Source organism: Chlamydotis macqueenii, chromosome Z (assembly GCF_036417535.1).
Source record: "Chlamydotis macqueenii isolate bChlMac1 chromosome Z, bChlMac1.mat, whole genome shotgun sequence".
Taxonomy (NCBI): domain Eukaryota; kingdom Metazoa; phylum Chordata; class Aves; order Otidiformes; family Otididae; genus Chlamydotis; species Chlamydotis macqueenii.
In genome coordinates, this window is record NC_141593.1 from 12,984,261 (window position 1) to 13,009,616 (window position 25,356).

At 41.6% G+C, this 25,356-nt stretch overlaps 1 protein-coding gene across 4 annotated transcripts in view; it reads right to left on the reverse strand.

The window, feature by feature from the left end:
* The window catches only part of LIFR (LIF receptor subunit alpha), a 51,468-nt gene that overhangs the window by 25,885 nt on the left and 227 nt on the right, over positions 1-25,356 (reverse strand). Inside the window, exons 1-5 of one of the 4 annotated variants that reach the window (XM_086770822.1) lie at positions 25,037-25,154; positions 17,065-17,171; positions 4,828-4,982; positions 3,858-3,978; positions 1,679-1,830 (exon numbers count right to left, since the gene is read on the reverse strand). In XM_086770822.1, the coding sequence (XP_086626948.1) occupies positions 1,679-1,830; positions 3,858-3,978; positions 4,828-4,909 (355 nt within the window). In that variant the 5' untranslated portion in view covers positions 4,910-4,982; positions 17,065-17,171; positions 25,037-25,154. Of the gene's footprint in view, positions 1-1,678; positions 1,831-3,857; positions 3,979-4,827; positions 4,983-17,064; positions 17,172-25,036; positions 25,166-25,356 lie in introns of those variants that run through there. The other 3 variants (XM_086770821.1, XM_086770823.1, XM_086770824.1) reach the window with 3 other exon arrangements.

Genomic DNA, 25,356 nt, shown 5'->3' on the forward strand with positions numbered 1-25,356 from the left:
ACATTTGGGTAAGTTGGGCATATATTAAAAAAAAACATCATGCTGCCAGGAGTGACACATGATATAACTTTGAATCACAGAATCATAGAACAGTTTGGGTTGGAAGGGACCTTTAAAGGTTATCTTGTCCAACCCCCCTGCAAGGAAAAGCAACATCTCCAACCAGATCAGGTTGCTCAGAGCTCTGTTCAACCTAGCCTTGAATGTTTCCAGGGATGGGGCATCCGTGACCTCTCTGAGCAATCTGCTCCAGTGTTCCACCACCCACATTGTAAAAATATTTTTCCTTACGTCCAGTGTGAATCTACTTCCCTCTGTTTAAGACCATTACCCCTTGTCCTATCACAACAGGCCCTGATAAAGAATTTCTCCCCATCCTTCCTATAAGCCCTATTTAGGTACTGGAAGACCGCTATAAGATCTCCCTGGAGCCTTCTCTTCTCCAGGTTCAACATCCCCAACTCTCTCAGCCTGGCCTCATAGGAGACATGCTCCAGCCCTCTTATTTGTGTGGCCCTCCTTTGGACCTTCTCCAACAGGTCCACATCCTTCTTACGTTGGGGGCTCTAGAACTGGACGCAGTACTCAAGGAGGGGGTCTCATGAGAGTGGACTAAAGGGAGGCAATCACCTCCCTCGACCTGACAGCCACACTTCTTTTGATGCAGTCCAGGATGTAGTTGGTTGTCTCGGCTGCAAGCACACATTGCCATCTCATGTTGAGTGTCTCGTCCACCATCACTCCCAAGTCCTTCTCCTCTGGGCTGCTGTCAATCCATTCTCTGCCCAGCCTGTATTTGTACTTGGGATTGCCCCAACCCACGTGCAGGACCTTGTTGAACTTCATGAGGTTTGCACGGGCCCACCTCTCCAGCCTGTCAAGGTCCCTCTGGATGGCATTCCTTCCCTCCAGCATGTCGACTGCACTACACAGCCTGGTGTCGTTGGTGAACTTGCTGGGGGTGCACTCAATCCCATCGTCACCAACAAAGATATTAAACAGGGCTGGTCCCAATACCGACCACTGAGGAACGCCACTCGTCACCAGTCTCCACCTGGACATCATGCCATTGACCACAGCTCTTTGAGTGCAGCCATCCAGCCAATTCCTTATCCACCAAGTGGTCCGTCCATCAAATCCATGTCTCTTCAGTTTAGAGACAAGGATGTCATGCAGGACAGTGAAAAAAAAATTTTGTGAAACTGCAGGAATAAACTACTTCATTCTATAGCTATTCAGCTTTTACAATGGGAGAACAGGCATTAGGAAGTTCATTCTACCTTTCCCAAGCCAAGTCTGACCAAATGCACTTTATGCCCCATGCAGCTACCTCAGTACGCTGATTAGGAACTTGTTTACAAATCCTTCCTAATTTACAATTAGGAAAAAAAAAAAAGCCAAAGAGTGATTACGGGGATATAACAGTGTTGTACTTAATTTTCCTCCTCACATTGTGCTCTTGATTTCTCTGCTATGACCTATGCGTAACAGGGGTTTTCTTTCCCCTGAAGCGGGAGAAAAAACAACCTGTTATGTATGGTAGATTCATATGGACTCAGCATGTCAACATTTTACATACAGGAACAGTGCCAAAGAAAACTGCAACCACATAGACTTCTGGAGCACTGTTAATCATAGTATAAAAGCCCTAGGTACACCCATAAAACCTGATACTTACAGATGTCTTTTCTGTGAATTTCAAATTCTTTGGTAGCAAAAGCAGTTCCAGAAATGCTGTTCGTGGTTATTGTCACCATGGTGGAGCTCTCTGGAACTGGAATCTCAACCCTTTTCTCCTTAGTTTTAAAACACACTGCAGGGAGGAGGTCACTGAAAAGACAGAAAGGATTAAGGAGGTATTTCAGCTGATAGGAAGGTAAGGCAAGTTAAGTCCTATTCCTAGGACACTAATAAAACAAATTCTCTGTAATATAACAGAGAGCTCCATATCAAGTTTGTGAAGGAGTAAGACTTGCATGAGCTTTGCTTAGTATCAGATTAACAGGCATTCCCCTCGTTTTTCAAGTTATTCTAATCATAGGGATAGGCTGTGTGCTAGTTGTATAATGCAGCTTCCTAGTTGTTAAGGGAACACTTCAAAGTGAAAAACTGACTTTTTAACCAAAAGACACATTTCTGAAACCTACAGTTGCCATGAATCAGTATTTTAAAATAAGCAAAATAAAAAGCCCCAAAACCCAACAGTACCTCCCCTTTCTTTTATGTTTCTGACTCCCTCTCCCACTGTTTCTTCTCAAAGTGATGGCATAGGGGCACAAAGAGCAGGTTTACTCATCTATGTCCCCCTCTTAGAACAAATCTTTTAGCTGCCTTCTGCTGCTCAGCTCGCAGAGAAAGAGCAGTGGGCAGGGGAGAAAATGGCCAAGATCCCAGATGGAAATACAGTCTGCGCAGAATGCTTGTGCAGTGCTCAGCACAAGGCCTTTGTCTGGAGGTTGTAGATACATACAGGAAACAACAATGGATGGGTCAAATCTCTTTGCTCATTATCAATGATATGCAACTAGAAAGGCAAAAAGTTTGGAAAAATCCAGACCTTCCTCTTGGGGGAATGATGGGAGGAAGGAAAGCAAAAGAACAATGCCAGACTTCCTGCCGAGGGACTGTTACTCACTTATGAACTGGAACAGGACCCTGGAGCTCCCATCAGCTGGAGTCCAGAGCTTGGGTTGAACTTTTAAGACTCACGCAAGACTCTGGGCTAGCGAAGGCCAGCTGAGGCTTGAATGCTCAGAAAGGCTATTTCTCTTCTGTACTGAGATATTATTAGAGGATGTTTGGGCAACTGAAAAACAAAATCTCTTTCCCTCAGGGAGATTCTGAACTAAGCTCAGCCCTCAGCCTCTTTGCTTTGAGGACCCAAGACTGTTCTGCTTTGCTAAGGAGAAACAGCAGCAGCTACATGGTTGTCCTTGTTTGGAGGGCATGAACTCTACACTCCTGAACTCTGGCCGCAATGTCACATATACATAGTTTTTTTTGTACAGAAATGATAACTGGCAATGCAGGAGGAGTAACTAGACACAGAAAATCAAACATGTAGGTGGAAGAAGTGCAGCCAAGGCCTGGGACTCCAAGGACAAGACTGGGCTGCCTGCAGAATTTACAGGAAAAAAAGACAGTACAAATATCTGGACTAAGGGCAGGATCAAGATGCAAAAAGGATTTGAACTCATCCCTAGCACATAAGTATTTGGCAGACCCATAGCATGGGGAATTGAACATGTAGTATTCATTAGTGAAAAACACACTGAAGATTTAAGTTTTTTTGACGTTTCTCAAAATTTTCAACTCGCATTAATTTTGGAAAAGCTATTGTAATTGTGGAATAATTTTTTATGTTTCCTCTAATAGAGGGCTCTCCAGATAGCTTAAAATTTATAAAGATTGTAAGACAGGCACCAAGAGATTTTTCATGTTTTTCCACATACGAATCTCAACACTTATGTCATATATTCTACTGCTTTGGCCCCTAACATCAGGATTTGCTTCTTCCAACTATCATTTCCTTTTGGATTGAACCTGGTATGAAGACATCCCTGATGAAAACTCTGAGCAAGGGCTAGGCAGGCACACAGAGAAGTCTGAGTAAAGGACAGCATCTTCCAGTCCTTTGAAGAGGTTTTGGCAGGAGAATTGTTAGCATGAAACAAGACTTTGCCAGAAACCCCGCCGTTGCCTGAGTTAACACTGCCTGGAGGGAGCACCACCCAAGGAAAACTGATGGGGAGACACTGAGAAACAACACCATCACAAATTCCATGGGCAGTGACTAAGGAATAACTATACTTTCATCACAATTTGGTAGTTTTCAACCAAGTATACAGGGGACTTACTTGGTAGTGTAGCAAAAGTCAGTTTGTCCATGTTTTCCTTTAGAAGAGACATCCCAAGTACAGACCATTTTACATAAACTCTGCGTTACACATTTCAGATTCTGGGGGTGCCCGGGAGAACCTGAAATCATACAAGAAACAGTCACAAACTACAAGTCAAAAACGACCAATTGCTATTGTTCACACCTATGCCATTTTTTTTACGGTTTTATTGTATGCATGTCTGGCTGGTATTTTAAAACAGTTGAATGATTTGTGTTCCTGATTACAGACAGCCACAGACTGCCAGATTTCTAGAAGTTTGTTTTGGTTTTTTTTTCCCCCTAGATTTCTAAAACCTGGGTTTATACTTGTGTGCAACAACACAGACAGCTGACTCCTTCCACAATACCCACTCCTAGCCTAGTCTAATAAGTAGGCTTTAGGCCAATGGCAAAACCACAAGCTTTGATGATAAACTTAATGAGTTTTTTGCTCTCCTCCATTGTCCCACATGGAGGGCAATTAATGACAGAAGGGCAATTAATGATAATGTGTGAAATTGTCGCGGACAGCTGACAAACAGCAAGAAGGTCCCAATGAAGACCTTTACACCAACTGCACATGCAGACTACTACAGTTCTGTTATGGAGAATTTAACACCCAATTGTGCAATGGTTTACAAGATGACACTGGGTGTTGGAAAGTAGAGACCAGGCCTGGTAGTACCTACATCCCTAGGATGGGGTGGGACAGAGGTGACCATTTTTGAACATTTATACAGTAGGAAAGTAACGTAATGGTTTACAAGATGACACTGGGTGTTGGAAAGTGGAGACCAGGCCTGGTAGTACCTACATCCCTTGGACGGGGTGGGACAGAGGTGACCATTTTTGAACATTTATATAGTAGGAAAGTAACGTAACCAAGTGGTTTCAGTACAGAAGCTACCAAAAAAAGTAATTAGTGAATTACATTGCAATAAACTCACCTATCTCTTGGCTGTATATTAAACTTCTTAAACATAAAACAGCTAGTGCTACAAGGCAGCGGAGACTTGAATTCTTCCACATTCTTCTGCTGTTTGTTTTCAGAACAGCAACTTCAAGCAGGAATAAACATCATCTTCCAACAAGCCGGTCAGTTCTGAAATTAAAAACAAAAACAAAACAAAACAAACTTTGAAATTCCAGAGTTGGTACTCCACAAATGCCCCTTTTTCTTCTTCAGTGTTGCTCCTATTTCTTTGTCGTCTGGCAACAAACCTTTTCACTGTCCCAGCCACTTCTTGATGTATACATTTTCAGCAAGTCATTTCAAACATATCCTAAAGAACCACAGACATGTAAAATTCAACTGTTCATAGGCCTCCTTTGAGACTACCTGAGGCCAGAATAGAATAGATATGGCAGGGTATTCCCCTAGAACAGGTCTCTTCAATTTAGGTGAAATGTCACATGTACAAAGGGTCTTGTATACTGTGAATGGAAATATCCCTTGCTTTGGATATGGGTGTTGGAAAGTAGAGACCAGGCCTGGTAGTAGCTAGATCCCGGATACGGGAGAGTCCATCTGTTTTCCTCTTCCCTCTCCTCACTTTTCATATTGCTGCTACTCAAAGCTATTGGACACCCAAGACACTGCAGAACCAGTTCTCTTCCAAATCTAGGTGTACATCACTGTAAGAATAACAGACAATGTCTAAAAGCCTCTGTAATTTTAAAAGAAACCTCTCTTCACTGAAGTCCTCTGAGCAACCAGGAGTATGCTCCCTTACCCCTGCAATACAACCACAACTTCTTATCTTCTTTCTCTTGGTCTACAACAACCAGACTGAGAGAAAGGCCCAGGCAGCACAGGAGTTGAGAGAGACGCTATGGTAAGGGCCACTGTTACATTTAGAGGGAAGAAACACCTTAAAACTTAACAATTATTTTATTTTCACCATGTCCTCAAACCACCTAAAGACCTCGCTAAAAACATACTAATTTAAGCTATAGTATCCTTAGACACATTCAGTTATTCTTTTTATATATTCCTAAATGGCAATATCCATGCCATGCAGCTCGTTAAAGGCCAAATCAAGAGTGAAGTTTGACAAATTTAAGTTCAGGTAAAGATAAATCAAAAACCCATCAGCACATAAAATACAATAATCTTTGTGCCAGAAGTCCCCAACTGCATTTTGGTGTCTCTCTTTGCTCATAAACCTCTAACTTAATCAAAAACGTGAAAACCACCCAGACAGACTTGAGAGTCACATGAATAAAATGATTGATTGCTATTTGCAATATACTGGCAGATTATATTTGTTTCTGACTACTTCTTCAAAGGCCATTTCTAGTCCACAGAAAAGCCCAAACCCAAAATTGCAAGTTTTATGTCACAATCACTTGATAGCCCCCTATAAGCTAGCAAAGCCAAGACAGAACAAAAAAAAAAGGTGAAAGTATTGATGCCACTTGAAGGAGAGAAAACTGCATTGTGAAGTTAATTAAATCGCAAGCCTCTCACTTTCTAAACACATTATCTGTACAGGATTGTGTAAAACCTGTTTGGTCATGCCAGCTTCATGAGGCAGATTCAGCAACTACACACGTGTGTGTGTCTGGGTCGTTCAAGAAAATCCTTTTTTTTCTGCACACTTTTTCAATACATAGCTCACTGAGTAGTCCCTCTACTGCAGAAGCTTTGCAATGAATTACAAGAAATTTGAGTCATACCAAATTTGCCTAACTCAAGCATAGTTTTAATTTCTGCTTAATAGCCAGGCACCGAAGGGAACCTACGTACTTTCACACAGAGCACGATGAGTGTGTCCTGTAAACCACAATCTTTCGTAAGAAGCATAGACTCTCTGGCTCTTGTCTTCTCATACACATTTTATAGCTTGTTGAAAACTTGGCAATTCGAAGCCTCATGTCACATAATTAAATGCCATTAGTCAGGAGAAAAGATCCCCATTTATAGGCTTGTTTTAATTACAAAGTTACAAAATAACTGAAGTGATTTACAAATAGGAAGTTCACTTTCTTCAGATGAAAGCTGCCTTCCATCAGTTTAAGACTAATTCAAACAAGGCATGGAGGTTTTTCCTTACCCTGGAGATAAGAAAAGCATGTTATCCTCTAGACAGATGTACTCTTCAGACCAACAGGACAATATAAAAGTCAGAGACATTTATTTTTAACAAGAGAGCTCAACGTTGTCAGAGGAAGGCAAAACCTTGACCAAGGCTGGTGAAGTGCAACAGGAGCAGTTGCTACTAAGTGTAAATGTATTTACATTGCAAGTCTTCATTTTTAAAAAATGGTATGAAGGGAATCAACCTCTCTCCATTAGAAAGAGCAACTGCACCCAAGTCATTTTTAACAGTTGTACATCTTAAAAAACATCAGCAATAGCACATCTCATAACAATCTCATTTCCCTTGGCAATCTATTCATGTCACTTCAATGGCGCTATCATTAGTGCTCCCAATGTGCTACACAACTATCTCCTGCTCCATTTTAAGCACATTACTTTGTCCTATCTCCAGCAGACAAAGAACAGTTTATCCTCTGCCTTGCAGCAACCTCTTACATAGAAGATGACTGATACCAGGTCTCTACTAGCTCCTCCCTTAAAAACACCGATTGTTTTCACCATTTCCCAATCTCAGTATCTAGATTTCTGATCATTCCTGGAACAAATATTTCTCTGTGGACCAAATCTGCTGTATCCTCAGCTTTGAAATATTTCTGTCTCCTGAGCCCTGAGCATTATCAAGCACAATGAAGGAACTTTTCTAAGGCAAACCTATGCGTAGTATGTGCTTACATAGCCCATGCCATATTTGCTTTTCTCCCAACATTCAGACCTTGTTTACTCAATTCCTGTGTGTGATAGAGTCCCAGATGCCACTGTAGAAAGCTGCCACGTAGCTGTTTTTCTAGTACTTCAGACTCCGCTCTCATCCTCAAATGGACTGCAAACCTCCAGACTTCGCATGAGTATATTTGCACAGCAAATTCATTTTAAAGGCCTTGCCTGAAGAGGTGTTTCCCTTCTGAAACTTTAAAATAAGGAAAAAGGCTCCCATAAATCTATGCTAAGGAACCACACAGTGTGTGTATCCAGAAGTATTCACATGCAAATTCAAGCCATACCAACAGAAAAGGCATGGCAGGCTTCAGTATATAACTGCCCATATTTAAAAGCAACTACTAAAGCAGGATTCCACAGTAACTGTTGGAAGCTACAGTACCCAGAGATGTCCTAACTTCTGCTCAGGGTTTTATGTTGTGCACCCTTGTGCCTGTGGCCAGAAAGAAGTCACTTAAAATTTATTTTTATGCAGATAAGCTAATAAAGGAACAATTAAGATTCAGATTCTTAATCATTGAAGCCAACTGGACAGTGGCCCTTATTTAAAACAGCTCAATACCAAATGTGGACTCTTAAATGTTTTCAAAAGATGCTTTGATGCATACAGTGCATCTACTGGTGATTAGATAGGTAAGAGAGGGAAAGTACTCCAACTCAATAAGGTACGTCTGGAAAAATATCTGTGGACAGCTTTCCTTCAAAATCCAGTCACATGTAAAGAAGGGTAAAGGTTCTGTGGCAAGCTGAGAAAATGAGGGTAGCACCAGCTGTCTGACACCGACGTGCTAAGACATTACCAGCCTCTTTAGACTTAACCTCTCAAAGGGAAAAACAGAAGAGAACTGGTATCTCTCCTACTGACTGTATTGTGCATTACGTATTTCTTGGCTTAAGTGGTTCTGTGTATTTTTTTGAAGCATAGCTGATCAAATGCTCAATTCTCTTTAAAAGAGAAAAAAAAAAAAAAAAGTATTTTCTTGGTCACTTGTCACAGGTCAGTTTTCTAAGCACTGAAGTTCTCCAAAGCTCTGTTCTGCTTTTGAGTTTTCTGGTCTCCGAATGTATTTCATAGTCAAGTGCTTGGAAACCACTTTGAAAACAAACAAACCAGATAAAAAAAATCAAAAATCCTTCTGGCCTGCTTTCTGCCTGCAGTCTGATCTGCCAGTCACAACCCTCCAAATTTGTTTTTTTTTTTAAATCTATGAACTGAGGATCAATGGCAACACTTTCTACGGCTATTTTTGTGCTCCACAACTAGATACCTAAAAAGAAACAGTTAAAAAGTCAGCTTGTACAAAAGGTTTAGGGAAACTGTAAGTGAAGAATACTATATGAAACCATGAAACTAGTAAAAACATTTGCATTAAACTTAACAGAAGTCGTCTGCTTGTCAATCCATTTTCTCAAGCTACAATTTATTTGTTTTTTCTCCACAGTTAAAGGTATCATCATAATAATTTACCACCAAATGGAACATTAGAAGCTCTCAAGGAAAATTACTGTATAGCATAATACAAAAAAAAAAAAAAAAAAAAAAAGGTAGAGACTCATGGCAGGCTAAATTTTTGGCAATACCGAACAGCTGTCATCCCAAACACAGTCAGGGAGAAATGCAGGTGCTAAGTATATGCCTAGATCAAAACCTTATTGCCAGAACAAAAATTATTTTGCTCAGCAGGTGGAGAATGCTCATTTTACTTGTTCCTGCCCAAATATACTAATTTAACTTTCAAAGTGAAAGAAGACACGACATCCAGATAAAAATACATATATCAAATTACACATCCTACTATTGCCAACAGAAAGCTTCCAAAAAAATTCCCCTATCTGAAAGACCATGCCAGAAGTACACATTTCTGGGAAACCAAGCAAATTACCAATACAGCTGACAGTAAAGACAATGAGCACAGAAACAGAAGATGAACTGGCCTTCTTTAGAACAGCTTTGCTGGTCCCACAGCCTTCAATCTTTGACTTTAAAGCTAGCTGAGTAATAAAAAAAAATGGAAGTAGAATTAATAAGATTTATTTCAGGAGGTTTGGCTGTTTTTCAATACAGTACATTCTTTGACCTCCTTAAAAAAGTTCCCAAAGTTGAGACAAAAAATCTCTCGTTACTAATCTAAATGCAGGCTTTCCCTCTTTGTTTTATAACATGGCACCATTCCATATTTAAAAGATTCGCAGGACATGAATCACTAAAACTCGTTTATAAATGAAGGCTCAATCCCATTTGGGAATCTGGCTTTCCCCAGTTCTGAGGAATTACTTTAAGAATCTGCTATTTCTCTATCCGAAAGCTGATAAAATAATTCAAGCTGCCTATATGCACCAAATGTACTCTCCTAATCCGCAGTAGAGGAAAAGGAAACAAAGACAGGGTGTTAAGATATTATACAGCAAGTGTGCAGGAGTGCACACGGCCAAATTTTCAATCCTTTGAGAGAAAACTTTGTTGATTTTTTTTCCTTTCAAGCATGAGGAGAAAACTTCCCTCCTCACTGCTTCCTCTAGCTGCCAAACAGCAGCATCACCTCTGAGAAGCCGGGAAGCCACATCAGTTGTCTTGCAGCCACCTCAGCCCGTGTCTGCTCTGGAAGGTGAAGTGAGCTGTCAGGACACAACACACAAGCTCAGCGCAAGGACTGACACTTGAACAATCGATTTCCAAAGCTCCGGGTTGCAAGCACCATCTACAAAGGCAAGCATTTTGGCAAGAAATTTTACCAACAAGAGTAAAGGTGCACCCCAGCTGGAGTAAATATTTCACCTGGCTCAGAGTCTAAGGCCAACATGCAGCTGTGCCTGTTTTCCAGTACTTCCAGTTCTTCCTTCCTTCCGATCCCAGGACTGCTAAACACTGTGGAAATACAAATAAGCAAGCTGCAGACTGGGAGAGCTGGTGGGTACTTCCAGGTAGCAATTACCATGGGGAGTACCCTCACCTGGCAAGGAGATGAGAGAAAACCCTTTGTAAGGGATTTCCTGGCTTGAGGAGGGTGATGCATGAGGACTACAGACAGCGCAGGGATCAGAAAGGCTTGAAGTCATTTGGTGAAGAAATCCATGAAAAAGCATCACAATTCAAGGGTGATTTTACAAAAGCCTTTAGTACCCATTGGACAGTACAACGCACAGAAACTTAGACCCCGAGGACTTGCCTTTAGAAAGAAAGGAAAATATAAAGATGAAGCAGATGTCAAAATAGTTTAATCACAGCAATGTATACAATCTTGAGAAGGATTTGGGAAGGACAATGGGAGGACTCCTTCAGGTTACTCATGCCAACCAAAAAAACCCCATCAAACAAGAAAAAAGCCGGTGGCTTATAGAAAGAATTGGGAAGAACATCCCTGCTGGGACAGCCAGGCTGGAGAGACAAAAGTCGTGCAGTGATACTGAAGAGGCAGAGCAGTCAGGCAGAGCAGTAGACTGAAAGGGCAGAACAAAGCAAAGGGACACTGTAGGAATTCAGCATTTATTTTTACCACAACTAAAACCAAACTTATTAGATTATATTTTTCGGTTTTCAAGCTAAATATACATTTTGCATACTTTGTCTTTTGTTCTCACTGAATTATGCCTGTTTTCAATGAATTCATAAGCTGGAAACTGCTAGTCCTACTGGAGTCATTTGCCACGTATTGCCCAGCGTACACCATGCAACAGTAGTCACCAAGCCAGACATTGCATTTGATGTCCCCTGTGGGAGATCTTCAGAAGAACATAGACACTTTCAAAACCATTTTGTGTCTTTAAGTCCTGAGTTTGGAAGTCCTTGTCCGTATCAATTAGCCGCCAAGCACATGGGTACAAGCACATCCATCACTACTAGGAACACAGCACTGCGCTCCAGATGGTAACAACAGAAAACAAACCCTTCTGAGAAACACAGTGAATCCTACTACTGCCAAAAATAGACTGAATATGTTTTAGGATATCTGCAAGCCTGCTTCCAATTTATTGTTGTTACATATTCGGTGAATGTTATTACAGATTACCCCCTAAGCCTTACTAGACACCAGAGGAGGCGTGCTACAGAGGCCTGGATGGCAGTCGAGTAAAGGTTGACTTGACTCTGCAGCTGTTTCCTCAGCAGGGTCTCTCTATCCAGCTGTAGAGTTTCATCAAGCTTGCAAGGACATGGTATGCCGAGACCTTACCTCCTCATTCCGAGCGAACTGAACCTGGGCAGTGTGTTCAAAGGTTACCACAGGGGTAAGATGATAGGCAAAGCATTATCAGATAAGCCCAACTTCCTTAGGAAGTCAGCTCAAATTAACAAGCACAGATTCTTCTCCCACAGAGGTGCAGATGGAAAACACCTAATCATCCGAACAAAGAACACCACAAAGGGGTGAAGGTTAAGGGAGACTACCAGCCAAAAGAGAAATTTTGATCTTGTAGGCTATTGTGCTGCACAGGAGAAGGAAATGGCTCAGAGTCACTTACACACCGGTATTTTAACCCATTCAAAATTTTTCTTAATAGTTACTACAACTGGCAAATTAATACTGCAGTAAGGTGAAGGACTCAGCTTACGTATTTGCATAAATCTGATAGAGCTACACACATTTCCTGATAACGCCTGAATTTGGTGACCTCATGGTCAACATACTTCCTTGAATTCTTGCACTTCGCAACGTAGCATGGAACAAGGACACAGACCAAAGGCACACAAGTCCAGTTACTTCACATACATAAAATCCATCTCTTATTATGAATGCTATTGCTACCCACTATGCCTTTTCAACACTTAATACAGGCACAAAGCACAGAAACAAACATACCCACATTTTTTTGCAGTGCACAAACCAAGAATCAGATGAAAATACACACTTCTCCCACTTCTTCAGTGCTTGCTGCATTTTACTGACACATAACGGAAATAAAACAGAAACCAAATATTCCAAAGCACATTTCATTTTTGGGTGGTACTGTTAGTCTCTATGCGGCTCTCAAGATAGCATATTTTCAGAGGAAAATGTCATTTGCCCACATTGTCAACGGCGCTTTACTCAGTTTGAGATTCAAGGGCCAGACCACGTCTCTCAGACTTTACAAAGAGGGCTGCAGAAAAGAATTACAGCTCCTCAGAAGAGTCATGTTATCTACATAATTCTGTCCCTGTCGGTTCTCTTTAGCTCGTATGTCCTTATGAACTAATAAACATTAAAGAAGTTGACCTTATTAATGAAAGAGTTTATTTTCCTTAATCAGGCAATGTCCAAAAACTTATTTTGAACTATCTGACCTTTAATCTTCTTTCCATCACAGGAAAAGCCTATTTAGTTTTATAAGAGAACACTGATAATTACTGCAGCCATTCCAAGTGGTTTTTTTTCAAACAACCGGCAATGACCTGAGGGTTGGAATCCTTCATTGTTTACAATGAAACCTGTGGTATTCAAATTATTTTTAAGGTACAATGAACCAAATCCAAAGAAAGTCTGTCTTCATGTGTGCAAACAGCATATAAATAGATCAAATGCTGAAATGCGGCTTTCACATTAAATAATATATTGAGAATAACAAGCAACAGTTATGCAATATCCTTTTAGAGTGAATGTTAGGAATGAGAGTCACTTACAAGAAATAAATTGATTTTTTAGTAATCAAGGGAATGAGCAATTCCTGAAACTACAGATCTATACTTTCTGAAATATTCCCATAGTATTAATATTTCTTGAGACTTTAAAAGCTCTCATGCCCCTCTGTATCGCCACTCTCTGTAAGTACCACGTGACACATGAAGACATACTGCCTCATGTTATCATGTGTAGGCTACCCTTCCACTGCGGTGAGTGAATGCTTACCCCTCTGCTTCACTCCCAGGTGGGCACTCAAGTGGTGCCATTTCCCTTCCAGCCTCTCCAAGAAGGAAGGTCTACAACCAGACCATTACCAGAACAAGTCTGTTCATGTGCAATTATATAGTGATCGGCATTTTTTTCTTTCACAGTTTTAGTTGTACCTTATTCCCCACCAGTTTTTCATTTATGCATATACATTCATATCCTCCTTTTAAGGCGGCAAAGTGTAGGAATTAGTCTTAAGAACTTAGAAATAAAAATACTGATTTCTATACTTTATATTCATCATACCTAGTCTCTTTCCTAACTAACTTTCATAGACCCAAGAGAGACCATTGCCAGACTATAAAGAACAAATATTAACTCTTGCACTTGTGCATGAACATGCACGGACACTGATACTGGAAACAGAGATTCACCTTTTCTCCCATATGCACACCTCCTCTTGGTACCAGTACCCTCTCATTTCCCTGCTGTTCACAACCTTTATTGGAGCTATGGACCCAAAAGACACGCAGGCACACCTAATTCAGGGGTCTGAAGCTAATACTACTCCTCCTTTGTCTGCTCTGCTCCTCTCACAAAGGTCTGCAGGACCCTGCAAGGGACTTACAGTCCACTTGTGGATCAGTTCTCACAACAGCACAGCTGGCAATCCTGTGCCTCAACATAAACTGACTCATTGATGTTATCCTCTCCACCCCTCTAATTGACTTCGACACCTCCAAAATACAGTCTCAGCTTGGTTTTAGCGTACTCCATACTATCCCCAGCTCTGCAAACATATGGCACTTCCTTAACTGCAGCACCCTAACTAAAATAAATCACTTACTGCAATGCCAAAGGCACAGGACGTAGCTGTTTTACAATTAAATTAACACCTGGTTTTCCATTTCAAACAATTTAGGCTGACTATTCAGCTTCGGCAGAACATTGTTTTAAAACAAAACATATAAAAAAAGTTCAAATTTTGTTTTCAATTTCTGCTAAATGACTTCAAATACGATTCAAACACAGATTTAGATCTCTCAGTCCATAAGAGCGAAAAAAATCCTAAAAAATTCCTAAATTTATTCAGAATACTCTAAATGAAAAGCTTACATCTTGTCTGTTGGTTGGGTTTATCTGTCTCAGGAAGTTTCTTGATTTTGCTTGATGTAAATAAACTAGCGGCTCTTCAGCTGTTTCACGGAGGGTCTCAGAATGGAAAATGCTGCTACCAAAGTACTTTACAGGGGGATAAAACATTTGAGCAAAGTCTGCACCATTAAAATAATGCTCAGCAAAAGGAACAATGCAATGAAGAGCTGAACATTTTAAAATAACACATAAGATGGCTAGGACTAATATGTATCATTTTTATTGCTGTAAAATAAAGCAATGCTTTTATGTCATTCCTTTTAGAACTTAGCAAAAGCAGCAAATTGAGTCCCTGTACATAAACCACCAGCAAGTGCTGAGACAGCACTATCTGTACATCTAATGATCATAGAATGGTTAGGGTTGGAAGGGACCTTCAAAGGTCATCTAGTCCAACCCCCCTGCAAGGAGCGGGGACATCCCCGACTAGATCAGGTTGCTCAGAGCCTCATCCAGCCTGGCCTTGAACGTTTCCAGGGATGGGGCTTCCACCACCTTTCTGGGCAACCTGTTGCAGTGTTCTGCAACTCGCATTGTAAAAAATTTTTTCCTAATATCCAACCTAAATCTACCTCCCTCTATTTTAAAACCATTACCCCTCGTCCTATCACAACAGGCCCTACTGAACAGCCTCTCCCCATGATGCCACGTCTCATTTAAAACTGAAAGCAGCTCATAGAAAATTGAGACTGCTACTAATAGGACATAGAGTGAGTCACTTCCACAAGTCTCTCCCAACCTAATTCATGTTTAGATTAAGAGTACAAACCAGAAATTTTCAAAGCCACATCTGCACTTTATCTCATATCTTTATGTTATTTTCACATGACCATCACTACTGCATCTGCCTTTTCTCCCTCAATCCTCTCTTGAAAGCAAGATTCTTCTCCTGAAGATCTCCTCTTTTTTTTTTTTTTTTTTTCCTTTTTCTTCTCAAGGGTGACTATAAAAAAGGACTGTGGAGAAGGAAAAACAACCTTGGGTTTCATACACACAAGTCATTCCAACTGCGCTATCTCTAACAAGGTTCTTCCTTCCTGCTATTATTAGTAAATCTCATGGTTTACTTCTCTCAGTATCAAGCTAGTAGATGATAGACAAAAGAAGAAGGATTTCTTACTTACTAGCTTCTGTCACCAACAAATCCTGCGTACCTACACACTGGCATGGAAAAATCTCTTCCTGTAGAAGGTTGTTCATCACATTTTTCATGCATTGTTGCTGATATGTTTGACTTTTTTGTTTCACAACTCAGCAATGAAGCGGCTATTGTTTCCAAAGTGCTGAGCAAGTCCGACTGTGGGAACGAGAGACGTGCGACAATTCTCAATGGCCTCTCTGGTGGCTGCAGACTGAGGTGCCGAGGCACAGGCGGGAGAGGGCAAGGGTAAGGGGAAACCTGGCTGCAGAGAGAGTTAATTGGGCAACTAACCTTTTGGGGTAGGTATATGGATGACATTCTGCTTCAGTTTACTTTTAGTTTCTATTCCAATATTTTATTCCTTAGGAAAATTTCTGCTCTTTATGCATAATCTAATCACACCCATCCAGCTAGATAGTGCAGGACTCACAAGGCCAAGCACGTTCTTATAAGCTTACCTGTCTAAATCCAGAGACCGGCAAAACCTCTAATGTAAATTTAATGCTATGAAACACCAACATCTCACTCTTTCTTTCGTGAAATCCTTTTCTACAAAAGCTTAAGTCAATCTCACCACAAAGCAAGTCAGTAGAACCCACACAGCATTTAAAATTACACCTCCTCAAACATCTTTGAAGATGACTCTGCTTTTCCCAGAGCAGAGCTATACACTGGATCTGTACAGGGATCATATTTGCAAAACATATTTAGATGACAGTGTATATGCCTCAGGGACACAAATATTTGACTTTAGAATAGTATATACAGAAAGTCTTTGTGAGCTATGACAGGAGAGATTTATAAGATCAGAGGTGCATATACATATTAGGAACACAAGTGACAAGTATCTCTTTTTCCAGGTAAGAAAATTAAAAATAAAACAAATCTGCTATCATTAAATACGGTAAAAATTAATGCACATTACTTCAAAAGAAGAGATGAACTGGAGGCAATTATTACCAATACTTGTTAAAATCTTATTAAAGTGAGCAGTTCTGCAAATATCTGGGTTTAGATTACAGCATCTCGTTCATCTTTATTCTCAAGTCCCATGAAACAAGCAGCTAAATGCTATCAGAGATCACCTGTGCCGTCTCATGAGAAAGTATTTCAAAGCTTTGGAGTGCTGCTCGTGACTAACTGCTGATTTATGCAAGATAGTAAGCCTTAGCAACCTCATATATACATATATTGCTCCTGAATTCTCAAACACGTAAGTATATGACTAATTCTGTCTTACGAATAAAGGTATGCAGAGACTTACACGTGCACTGTTGGCAGGAGCCCAGCAGCAGGAGCCTGTGGCAGGCTCGGTCCTTAGTCGTCAGTATGGGAGAGCCGGACACTGAGCTAGGCAGTCACATTAGGTACCTGAAGTTAAAAGATTCACACATAATCCATTGGGAAGAATGCCACACTAGACGATCACTTAAAATATACCTGAGATGTTCAAGTGTGTAGGGAAGAAAATTAACACTATTTTGCTGAAAGTCTGTTGGTGACCTAATTCTACGGGCAGCTATTGTAATGCTGAGTACTTGCTCCCATTTCTGTCTGCAGTAATCACTGCCCAGACTCTAACCCAGAGTTACCTACTGATTAGCAAGCATGCATACAGCAGGGCAAAAGGATAACAGACAAGAATCTAATGTTTTCAAGGATACATTCCTTGCATATTAACACCAGCTGCACCACTCATTAGTCAAAATATGGGGAAGCAACTGGAAAACATCCAATTTTCCAAGTATCAGTTATCAGAGCTCAAGCAAATAAATACATAAAAGCTGCTGAAAATAAAAGTCCTCACAACTTATTCTGTATGAATGAGGCTACCTTACAAAAGCACTCAATCCGAGAGCACAGGAGAAAAACTAGCTGTTCATTAGCAGTGGAAATGGTTTAATCCAGTACAAAATCGATTCATACACAGGATCAAATGATTACTTAGAGCAGTTCAGGTCTGAGAGATGATCTGTTGTTGTAAAGCCTAAAACAACGCAACTATTCAGTTCAACAAGGTTACTTGATCACAGTTCTCAATTACGTACACAGAGGAAGGATTTAAACAAAACCCACAATATATATGTTTCAAGAGTCAACACCACGTAGTAGCTCTCCACTGAAAAGTGCACATTGTGAAAAGTAAAGCTAATTAAGTATTGGCAAAGCTCTTCAAGAATGGGGTGAGCCGATTGGAACAAAAAATACAACCGGATGCATTCCTTAAAAAAATCTAAATATGAGCTCAATACAATCTTTCCAGATTAAAGTCTTCAGTCCACATTACATCAATGTCAGACTAGATTAGTACAAATCTTGCATAGATCTCGCATTAATAAGCATTTTAACGGTGAAGGAAGACAACATACAGGGGATAAACTACAGATTCTGAGGTAAGACTTTAAAAAAGGGTCACATGACAGCTTGCTGGATTTACATCCAGACTGATCCTATCATTTGAAATATGAGGCAACATTTGGTCAAAACCATAATTCTTAAAAAATTTCCTAGCATTTTGAAAAACAAATAGGCCAATCACATTTAATTTGGAGGAGAAGGCTGTTCTATATTGGGAATTGTGACAATTCTGTTCTAGCAGATGAATTATGAGTTACGTGCCTGGAGACCTGTACGCTGAAGACTTCTCATAGCCATGACCTTTGGAAGAGTACAGAGCAGGGGGAAGGAGGGGAAAAGGAAGAGGAACAGGTAGACTCTAGGGAACAGATATTATTATCCTCTGAACTAGCAGAAACCCTAGCAGAAATAAGAGTTTGACATTTATGGTCACCTCACACACACAGTACTTCAGTACTTGTTGCATGTAATTCAACTGAAGTCTACAATACTGATGTAAGTCAACTGAAGACACTGAAGTCTGCAATATAAATAAATCACTTTTTTTGTCTTGTTTTGTTTTCTCTCCCCTTCTCTCTCTCTCTTCCTAGGATTAAACATTAGAAGTTTATCTCCTTGGTTTTAGCTCCAGAGTGGCTGTAAAACCTCAGAGGTCAAATATCTCTTTTGCCACAAGTGCTGAACTTGATCCAAAACATGAAATATTCTGAAAATTAGTTGTAGCTGAAATACTTATAACTTACATTCACCTTTGTGCTTCAGAGTCTGCAGAAGCCCCACCTATAATACTGACACTATAATTTTCTTCTGAAATTCATTTGATTTAAGCAGCATTTTTGCCCTGCAGTAATATTAAGACCAATTATATTTTGAAGCTCTATCCTCAATGATTTTATAGTTAGACAGACCATTAGATCACCCAGTTCAAGAAGGGCAAATCTGTGCTCAGCCATACAAACAGGGTTACATCACATGATGAGCAGCATTGCTGTCTTGGCACAAGAGCTTCTGGGTGACCATGTTAAAGCCTGGTTGGAAGAGAGAAGTGCTGCCAGGCTAAGGCAGATACCACCAGACAGCCCCAAAAGGCAACTGCCTGCCCAGGCCAGCCCCATGATGAGCAGAGCCATGCCTTGTCTCTCAGTTGTCCAAATCTCCCTCTCCTTTAGGTTCTCCAAGATATGTGGCATACGTCGTGCAACTCTCAAACATGCAAGTAATTTGAAATGCAGCTTGTAAAGTTACAGAAAGAATTAATATCAGAGATGCTCAGACCACCCTGGTGGACTGCAATGTGGAGGTATCTTCACTTCCAGCCTAAATGCTCCAGACAGGCTCACCTTCACACGGTTTGGGACCACCATGTCCAAGTCAGGACTAGATCACTTTGCAGCAAGTGGCCAGGTCACCATCTGGCTCCAAAACAGCTTTTTCCGTGCTTCTACATTCAAAGTGCTTGAAATGAAGAGAAAGCAGTTCCTAAAGCTTTAGGCTAAAACATGTGGCATGCCCAAGGGCACAACATGGGGGGCACTCAAGGGCATAAAGCCCACTGCGATAAAGCTGGCTTGCTCTGCTCCCCATGCTAGCCAAGCTTGCCACAACACATAGCCAACCACTCAGAATAAATGTTCAACCACTCTATCTAGTCAATGGAGCCTGCATTTCCTCATAGAGGGAAGTAATTGACTTATTTAGTGAGCAAAACTAGTTTAGATGGATGGCTGAGGCCCAGAAGTAAAACATGGATCATTTCTATGCCAGATTGACAATGTAAACCACCTACAACCACCCTCACTTCTATTATACCTTTAAGCAACTTGTGCAATAATGACAAAATCATGCAAGCATAAGAAGCATTCCAGCATACTTTTCAGACAGTGTTTATCACCTAAAGAAATTGTACCAATACACTGATTTATTTAAATATCATGATTATGCACTACAAACTACCAGGCCACATCAATATCAAGCTATCAAGGTTCAGTCAGTATGGTAAAGTTATTACCAGTGCAGGTATAGGTACACAGCAAGCACAGATACATACCTCTATTTTAGGAATATTTGTATATTCCAAAAGAAAGTGAACACTGGTATAATGTTGCCCATCAATATACAAGCATCCCCCAGAAAAATAAGAATCCCACAGTAATTCTCTAACCAACATTACTGTATCAGTGAAAGTATTTGGCCGGTAAGGAAAACACTGCAGCACAAAAGCAACTCAGAAAAAAGTGCTACTTTATCTGCTTAAGACTTCAGGAAATTTCAGGAGGCCAAGGCTGGCTGAAAGGCTGTGCTTCGTGGTTTTGCAGGAAGCTGCTGCTAAACTGCTGGGTTTACAGGTGAGAAAGGGGACTCTGCTCCTTGACAACACACGGCCCAGGAGGGGAGGACGCCATCCACCTCCCAAGTGCTCCCCTGACTCCAAGCTGGCAAGGCAGGCTGCCTGAATTTTGGCAGGGTAGGAAGCGAGGCAGGAGCAGGGAATTGCTGCAGTGCTGTCCTTGTTTCCATGACACGTGCTTTTATAACTTGTGCTGCCTGAGGTAAAAGGCATAATTTGGACTCAGCAGCTGACAACTCAGCAGTTCGCTGCCTGTGGGATAAGGGAAAGCTGCTTCTGTTGTAGCAAGTCTTTGACCTCACTCCAATGCCAGCTCCAGACCATGCACGGAAAGGAAGGGGCACATACGCCCTTCAAAACCTTACACCCCCACCAACATTCATACCGATGGGTTAGCAGTTATTTTTAGTTCAAGCACTTTCTGCTCGCAGTGAAACCTGCTGCTAGGAGCGATTCCAAGAGACAGCAGCAGGGAAAGGCAGACAGCGGCAAAGTGGGAAAAGCCCCGGCCGAGTTTCGGGTGCTTGCAGGAAGTGCAAGGACCTTACGGATGTGCAGCTGGAGGGCTCCCACAGTCAGCAAATTCAGAGGCTGCAGATTTTCCAGGGGAAGGAGGACACAAATGATCAGCAAAAAACTTACAATGCATATGAAAAACAGTCCCTGGATATTCTTTTCAGTGTCAGATCAGAACCTATAGTTACCATTCATTCTAATCATCATCTGCTGGTTTATAATTCTGTAAGTAAGGCAGGCCAAAGAACACAGGAATCTCTGCATTTGCTGGTCATCAGTATTCCAGCTGCCTCTCAGCTCTCCAAAGGCAGGTAAGAAAACCGCTCTGGCCATCTAGGAATTTATATAGCCCCCATTGTTGCTGTGCTAATGACTCTGACAGAGATCCCTAAGATTCTAGATCCCTGGAGACATTTAAGCACCTACAAAAACCAAACTTTTGATGCTAACACCAGAAAGAAACATGTTCAAAAATCCGGCTTAGCTGCAGTTAAGCACTGGCAGGAGGAAAAATAAGGGTTTTTTTTTAAAAAAAAAAAAGGAGAGAGGTGATGATAAATTTTGCAGGTATCAGCATGCACAGATAAAGTCTTACCTTTGACAGGGCCACAACACTTGCCAGATGCTTAGACACTCCAGATTCACAAAGTAATTATTCCCTGCCTGTGTCTGCTGATAAAATGTGTGCAGAACCACAGTATCAGGTTCCCAGAAAAAACAGAAGCAACTGCTTTTGTTTAAAGACAGTCAGAAAAATAAAGTAGCGGTAGCACTCCCTTTTCTAAGGCAGCCCAGCCACCGCAGCACTTGCTGGGGTAGAGGAAACACCTCCGACCACCCCAGAGACTACTGAAAGTAACAGGCAAGTCAGGATGGAGACTTCTCCAGCCTTTCCGCAGACGGCATTTCTCTCCGCTGCTTAAGTAACCACTGCCTCGGAGCCAGACTCTGTGTCCTTGTGAGAGGGACTCACTGGAAGCAAGGGACCACAGGCTCCAGGTCCTGCTCCCAAAGATTATTTATATCTGTTCAGGGAATCAAATATATCAACCAGCTTTGGGGCACAGAGCACAATCATGTCTCAAGCCTTATCTAGAAGTAATTTGTTTTTCTTATTTTTAGACAGAAATTTGATGCCCAACAGGCAAAAAGGAGCCATTACTGAATCTCAGGGGAAAAGACGCACCAAAACATGAATCATTTCAACTAATTCTAGCTAGTTATGGTAACAGGAGTACAAGTGACTTTCATACCTGTTCTCTGTGTCTCCTTGCATGCGAATCAATGTCTAACTCAGAGCAACAGCGTCCCCTCTCACAGAGCCATCAGTATCTCTTTTGAGTTTTCAAGTTTATCTTTAAACCTCCCTCATCGGAACTTTCTTCTACTACTAAGTAACTTCCCTTCACTTGAATCATCTCTGCATTTCAACATCAGTCAGAATCTAAGATCTGTGTCCTAGATTAATACGTATTATTAGAAATGAAACAAAACTAACTCCAAGAAGTTTCCTGATTTCTTTTTTCTATTTTCTCTGCCATTATCCAAAAACTGCCTTTCAACTGTTCAAATAAGCTCACTACAAGACAATACAAACTATCATTTAAAACTGTATCAGATCATTTTTGCTTTCCTCCAGCAAATGTATCAACACAACAGGAACTGTGGAGTTTAGCATCTTCTGTATTCCTCTGAGCACTAGCACACCGCACTTACCCAGTCACATCATCTATTGGGCCATTTGCAGAAAAACATAATCCATCTGCATCAGCCTTGCTAAGCACTGCACTCTGCAAGACAGAGTCAGTGTTTATAAACATCTAGATTGTTTAAGCCTGCCAGACACTTTCTTCTTGAGCTACGGTTTCATCCTTCAGGTGGAATCCTTACTAACGTACTGAGTTTAAATACATCTTCTCCTAAGGCAAAAACTTGCTGTCAGTCATCCACTGGATTAAACAATCTAATACTGATGCTGTAAGAGAGCTGTTTCTAACGGATTTACAGACTCTGTTTTAGCATTACCTACGGATATTAATAAATTCAGATTTTTTTTAATGTTTACTAAAGCCCTGAGCTGCATGATGTTGAAACAGATGTGACCTTATAGCCATAGATTGTAGCTCATGAAGCACTTGAAAATCAAAGCCCCATGAATGCCTTGGTAAAGTATCAGCAGCAGCTGCTTTGCCACCTGTAAAAATAACGTTTATCTCTCTTGGAGAGCATCTGCATCCATATGGCTGTTCCCACGTATTTGTGACTTGCCTTTGGCAACCCTGCCAGAATGCCCTCACCTAAAGGTTAAGTCTCTCTCTTTCCCCAGCACACCTGCAAAGGGATTTTGCACAATCTAACTTACAGATAGTGCTTGCCAGTGGTTGTTCTAAGTGACTAAAGCGATACCTCTGGAGAGAGCACAATGGAAACTGTTATCACTTAATAACGCTGATAAAAGTTTGAATAGGTGAAACACTGATAAGATGAAAGGATGTGAAGACTAAGTAATCAGAAAGCAAAATCAAACAAAATTAGGTGACCTACTGACTGCCTAAAAGCCACACTCCAAACCAGCTCCCAGCTAGCGATTTTTAATATTTCCATTTGTGGACTTTTGCAATATCTTCCAGTTTAGATACATAGCCCTGCAGCCTACTGACACCAGACTGTCTTTTCTTAGTAGCCTCAGCAGACCTCTCAGATGTAACTTCCAGATCCCTACCCAGCTAAGGACAGGAAACCCATGCTGAGCAACACCCACCAATTGCAGATACGGCACTAGTCGTTCTCTGGATCCACTGCCTGCATTTGCTTCTGTCTCTTCCACATCCTAATCCTTCTCCTCATCAAATAAAATTTTTTTATTGATCCTGACTCTTATCGAAGCCAAATCCGGGAGACTTCTATGCGCACGCTTACCTTTATCACCGAAAGCGTACAGAAATCAAAGCTTATCTTAATCACCAAAACCAAATAGCATGCAATTGCTGAGAAGGGCAAGCACAGACTTTTTGCACATCAAGGCATTCACGGATTCATCCCTATTGGATGTGCAAATTTTTATATATTTAGCACATGTGCACTGATAGATCTACACTGAAGAACATACTGTCTTGGCTGGCATTGCCACATGCTGATTTGAGAGAGAAGCCATGGCATGACATGGACTTTAATCTTCCCCACATCTACTAAACCTGCTAAGTCTGATTAACAGTCTGGATTTATGCTGTAGAGTCAAACTAAGGGTTTAAGAAAAACTTAAAGAATTCTTTTACAGTAAGGAAAAAAGGCAGAATGGACTTCCAGGTGAGATGTCAAAGGCAAGTCACATTACCTTACTTAGGCAACAAGCTAGGTTTCAAATACAGCAGAAAGCTACTCAATGCCCGTGCTTCCCTGAAGGGAATTTGACAGCACATGGCCAGCTTGATTATGGAATATGAATATCTGACTATTTTTGCAATGGAGATCTTAAGTGCGAAAGTCTGTGGAAAAGAATCAAAGTGATGACTCCTACACAACAGCTCACAGCCTAGATGGTTATATTATCTAGCTACAGTTTTACTCCCATTTACAGCAAAGTTCCCAGGCATCCCCCACCGATTACAATTAAAAAACAAACCAAGTACACAGATCACCAGTTCCTACCAAAGCAACACACAGCGTGCCGGCGCACTCTGCCCCGCTCAAATTTACTTACACACGTTGAATTTTAACAAGGGGACGGCGCTCTTTCCAGAACTACCTCGGAGACTTAGAGAGACCTTTTTCGAACGCAGTCTCTGAAGATGTTAGAAATTCAGTCACTCAAAGCAGACACAGCAAAGCTGCCACCGCGCCGGCGTCCCAGCACAGCCAGTGCGCGGTGAGGCGCGCAGCCCGTCTGGATGCTCCCCAGCCGCAGAAAGGGACACAGATTCCCCTCCCAAGCTCCCCCTTTTTTTTGGAAGGGTGCTACTTATTAAAAATAAATAAATTAATTAAAGGCACAAAAAGCGGCATAAATATTAATTACCCGCTGCTCAGTCCCCGAAGCGGCCAGCCTGCCGGCCAGCAGAACCAACCGTTGACAAAAGGCAGCCGCTGTGGAAGCCGCAGGCTCCGGGCAGCGGCAGAGCGGAGCCGCCGGTCTCTCCCCCGCACCCTCGGGGAAGGCTGCCACGGTCTGCGCCCACCCCGGGCCCCCGGTTCCCGACCCCCGCCGCGACCCCGCAGCCGCCGCCACCTGTCCCCGGGCCCTGGCCGAGCCCCCAGGACAGCAGGGAGGCAGGCGGGAGGCTCGGCAAACCCCCCACCTCCGCCTTCGCCCCTCCTCGCCGGCACCTCCCCGGGGCG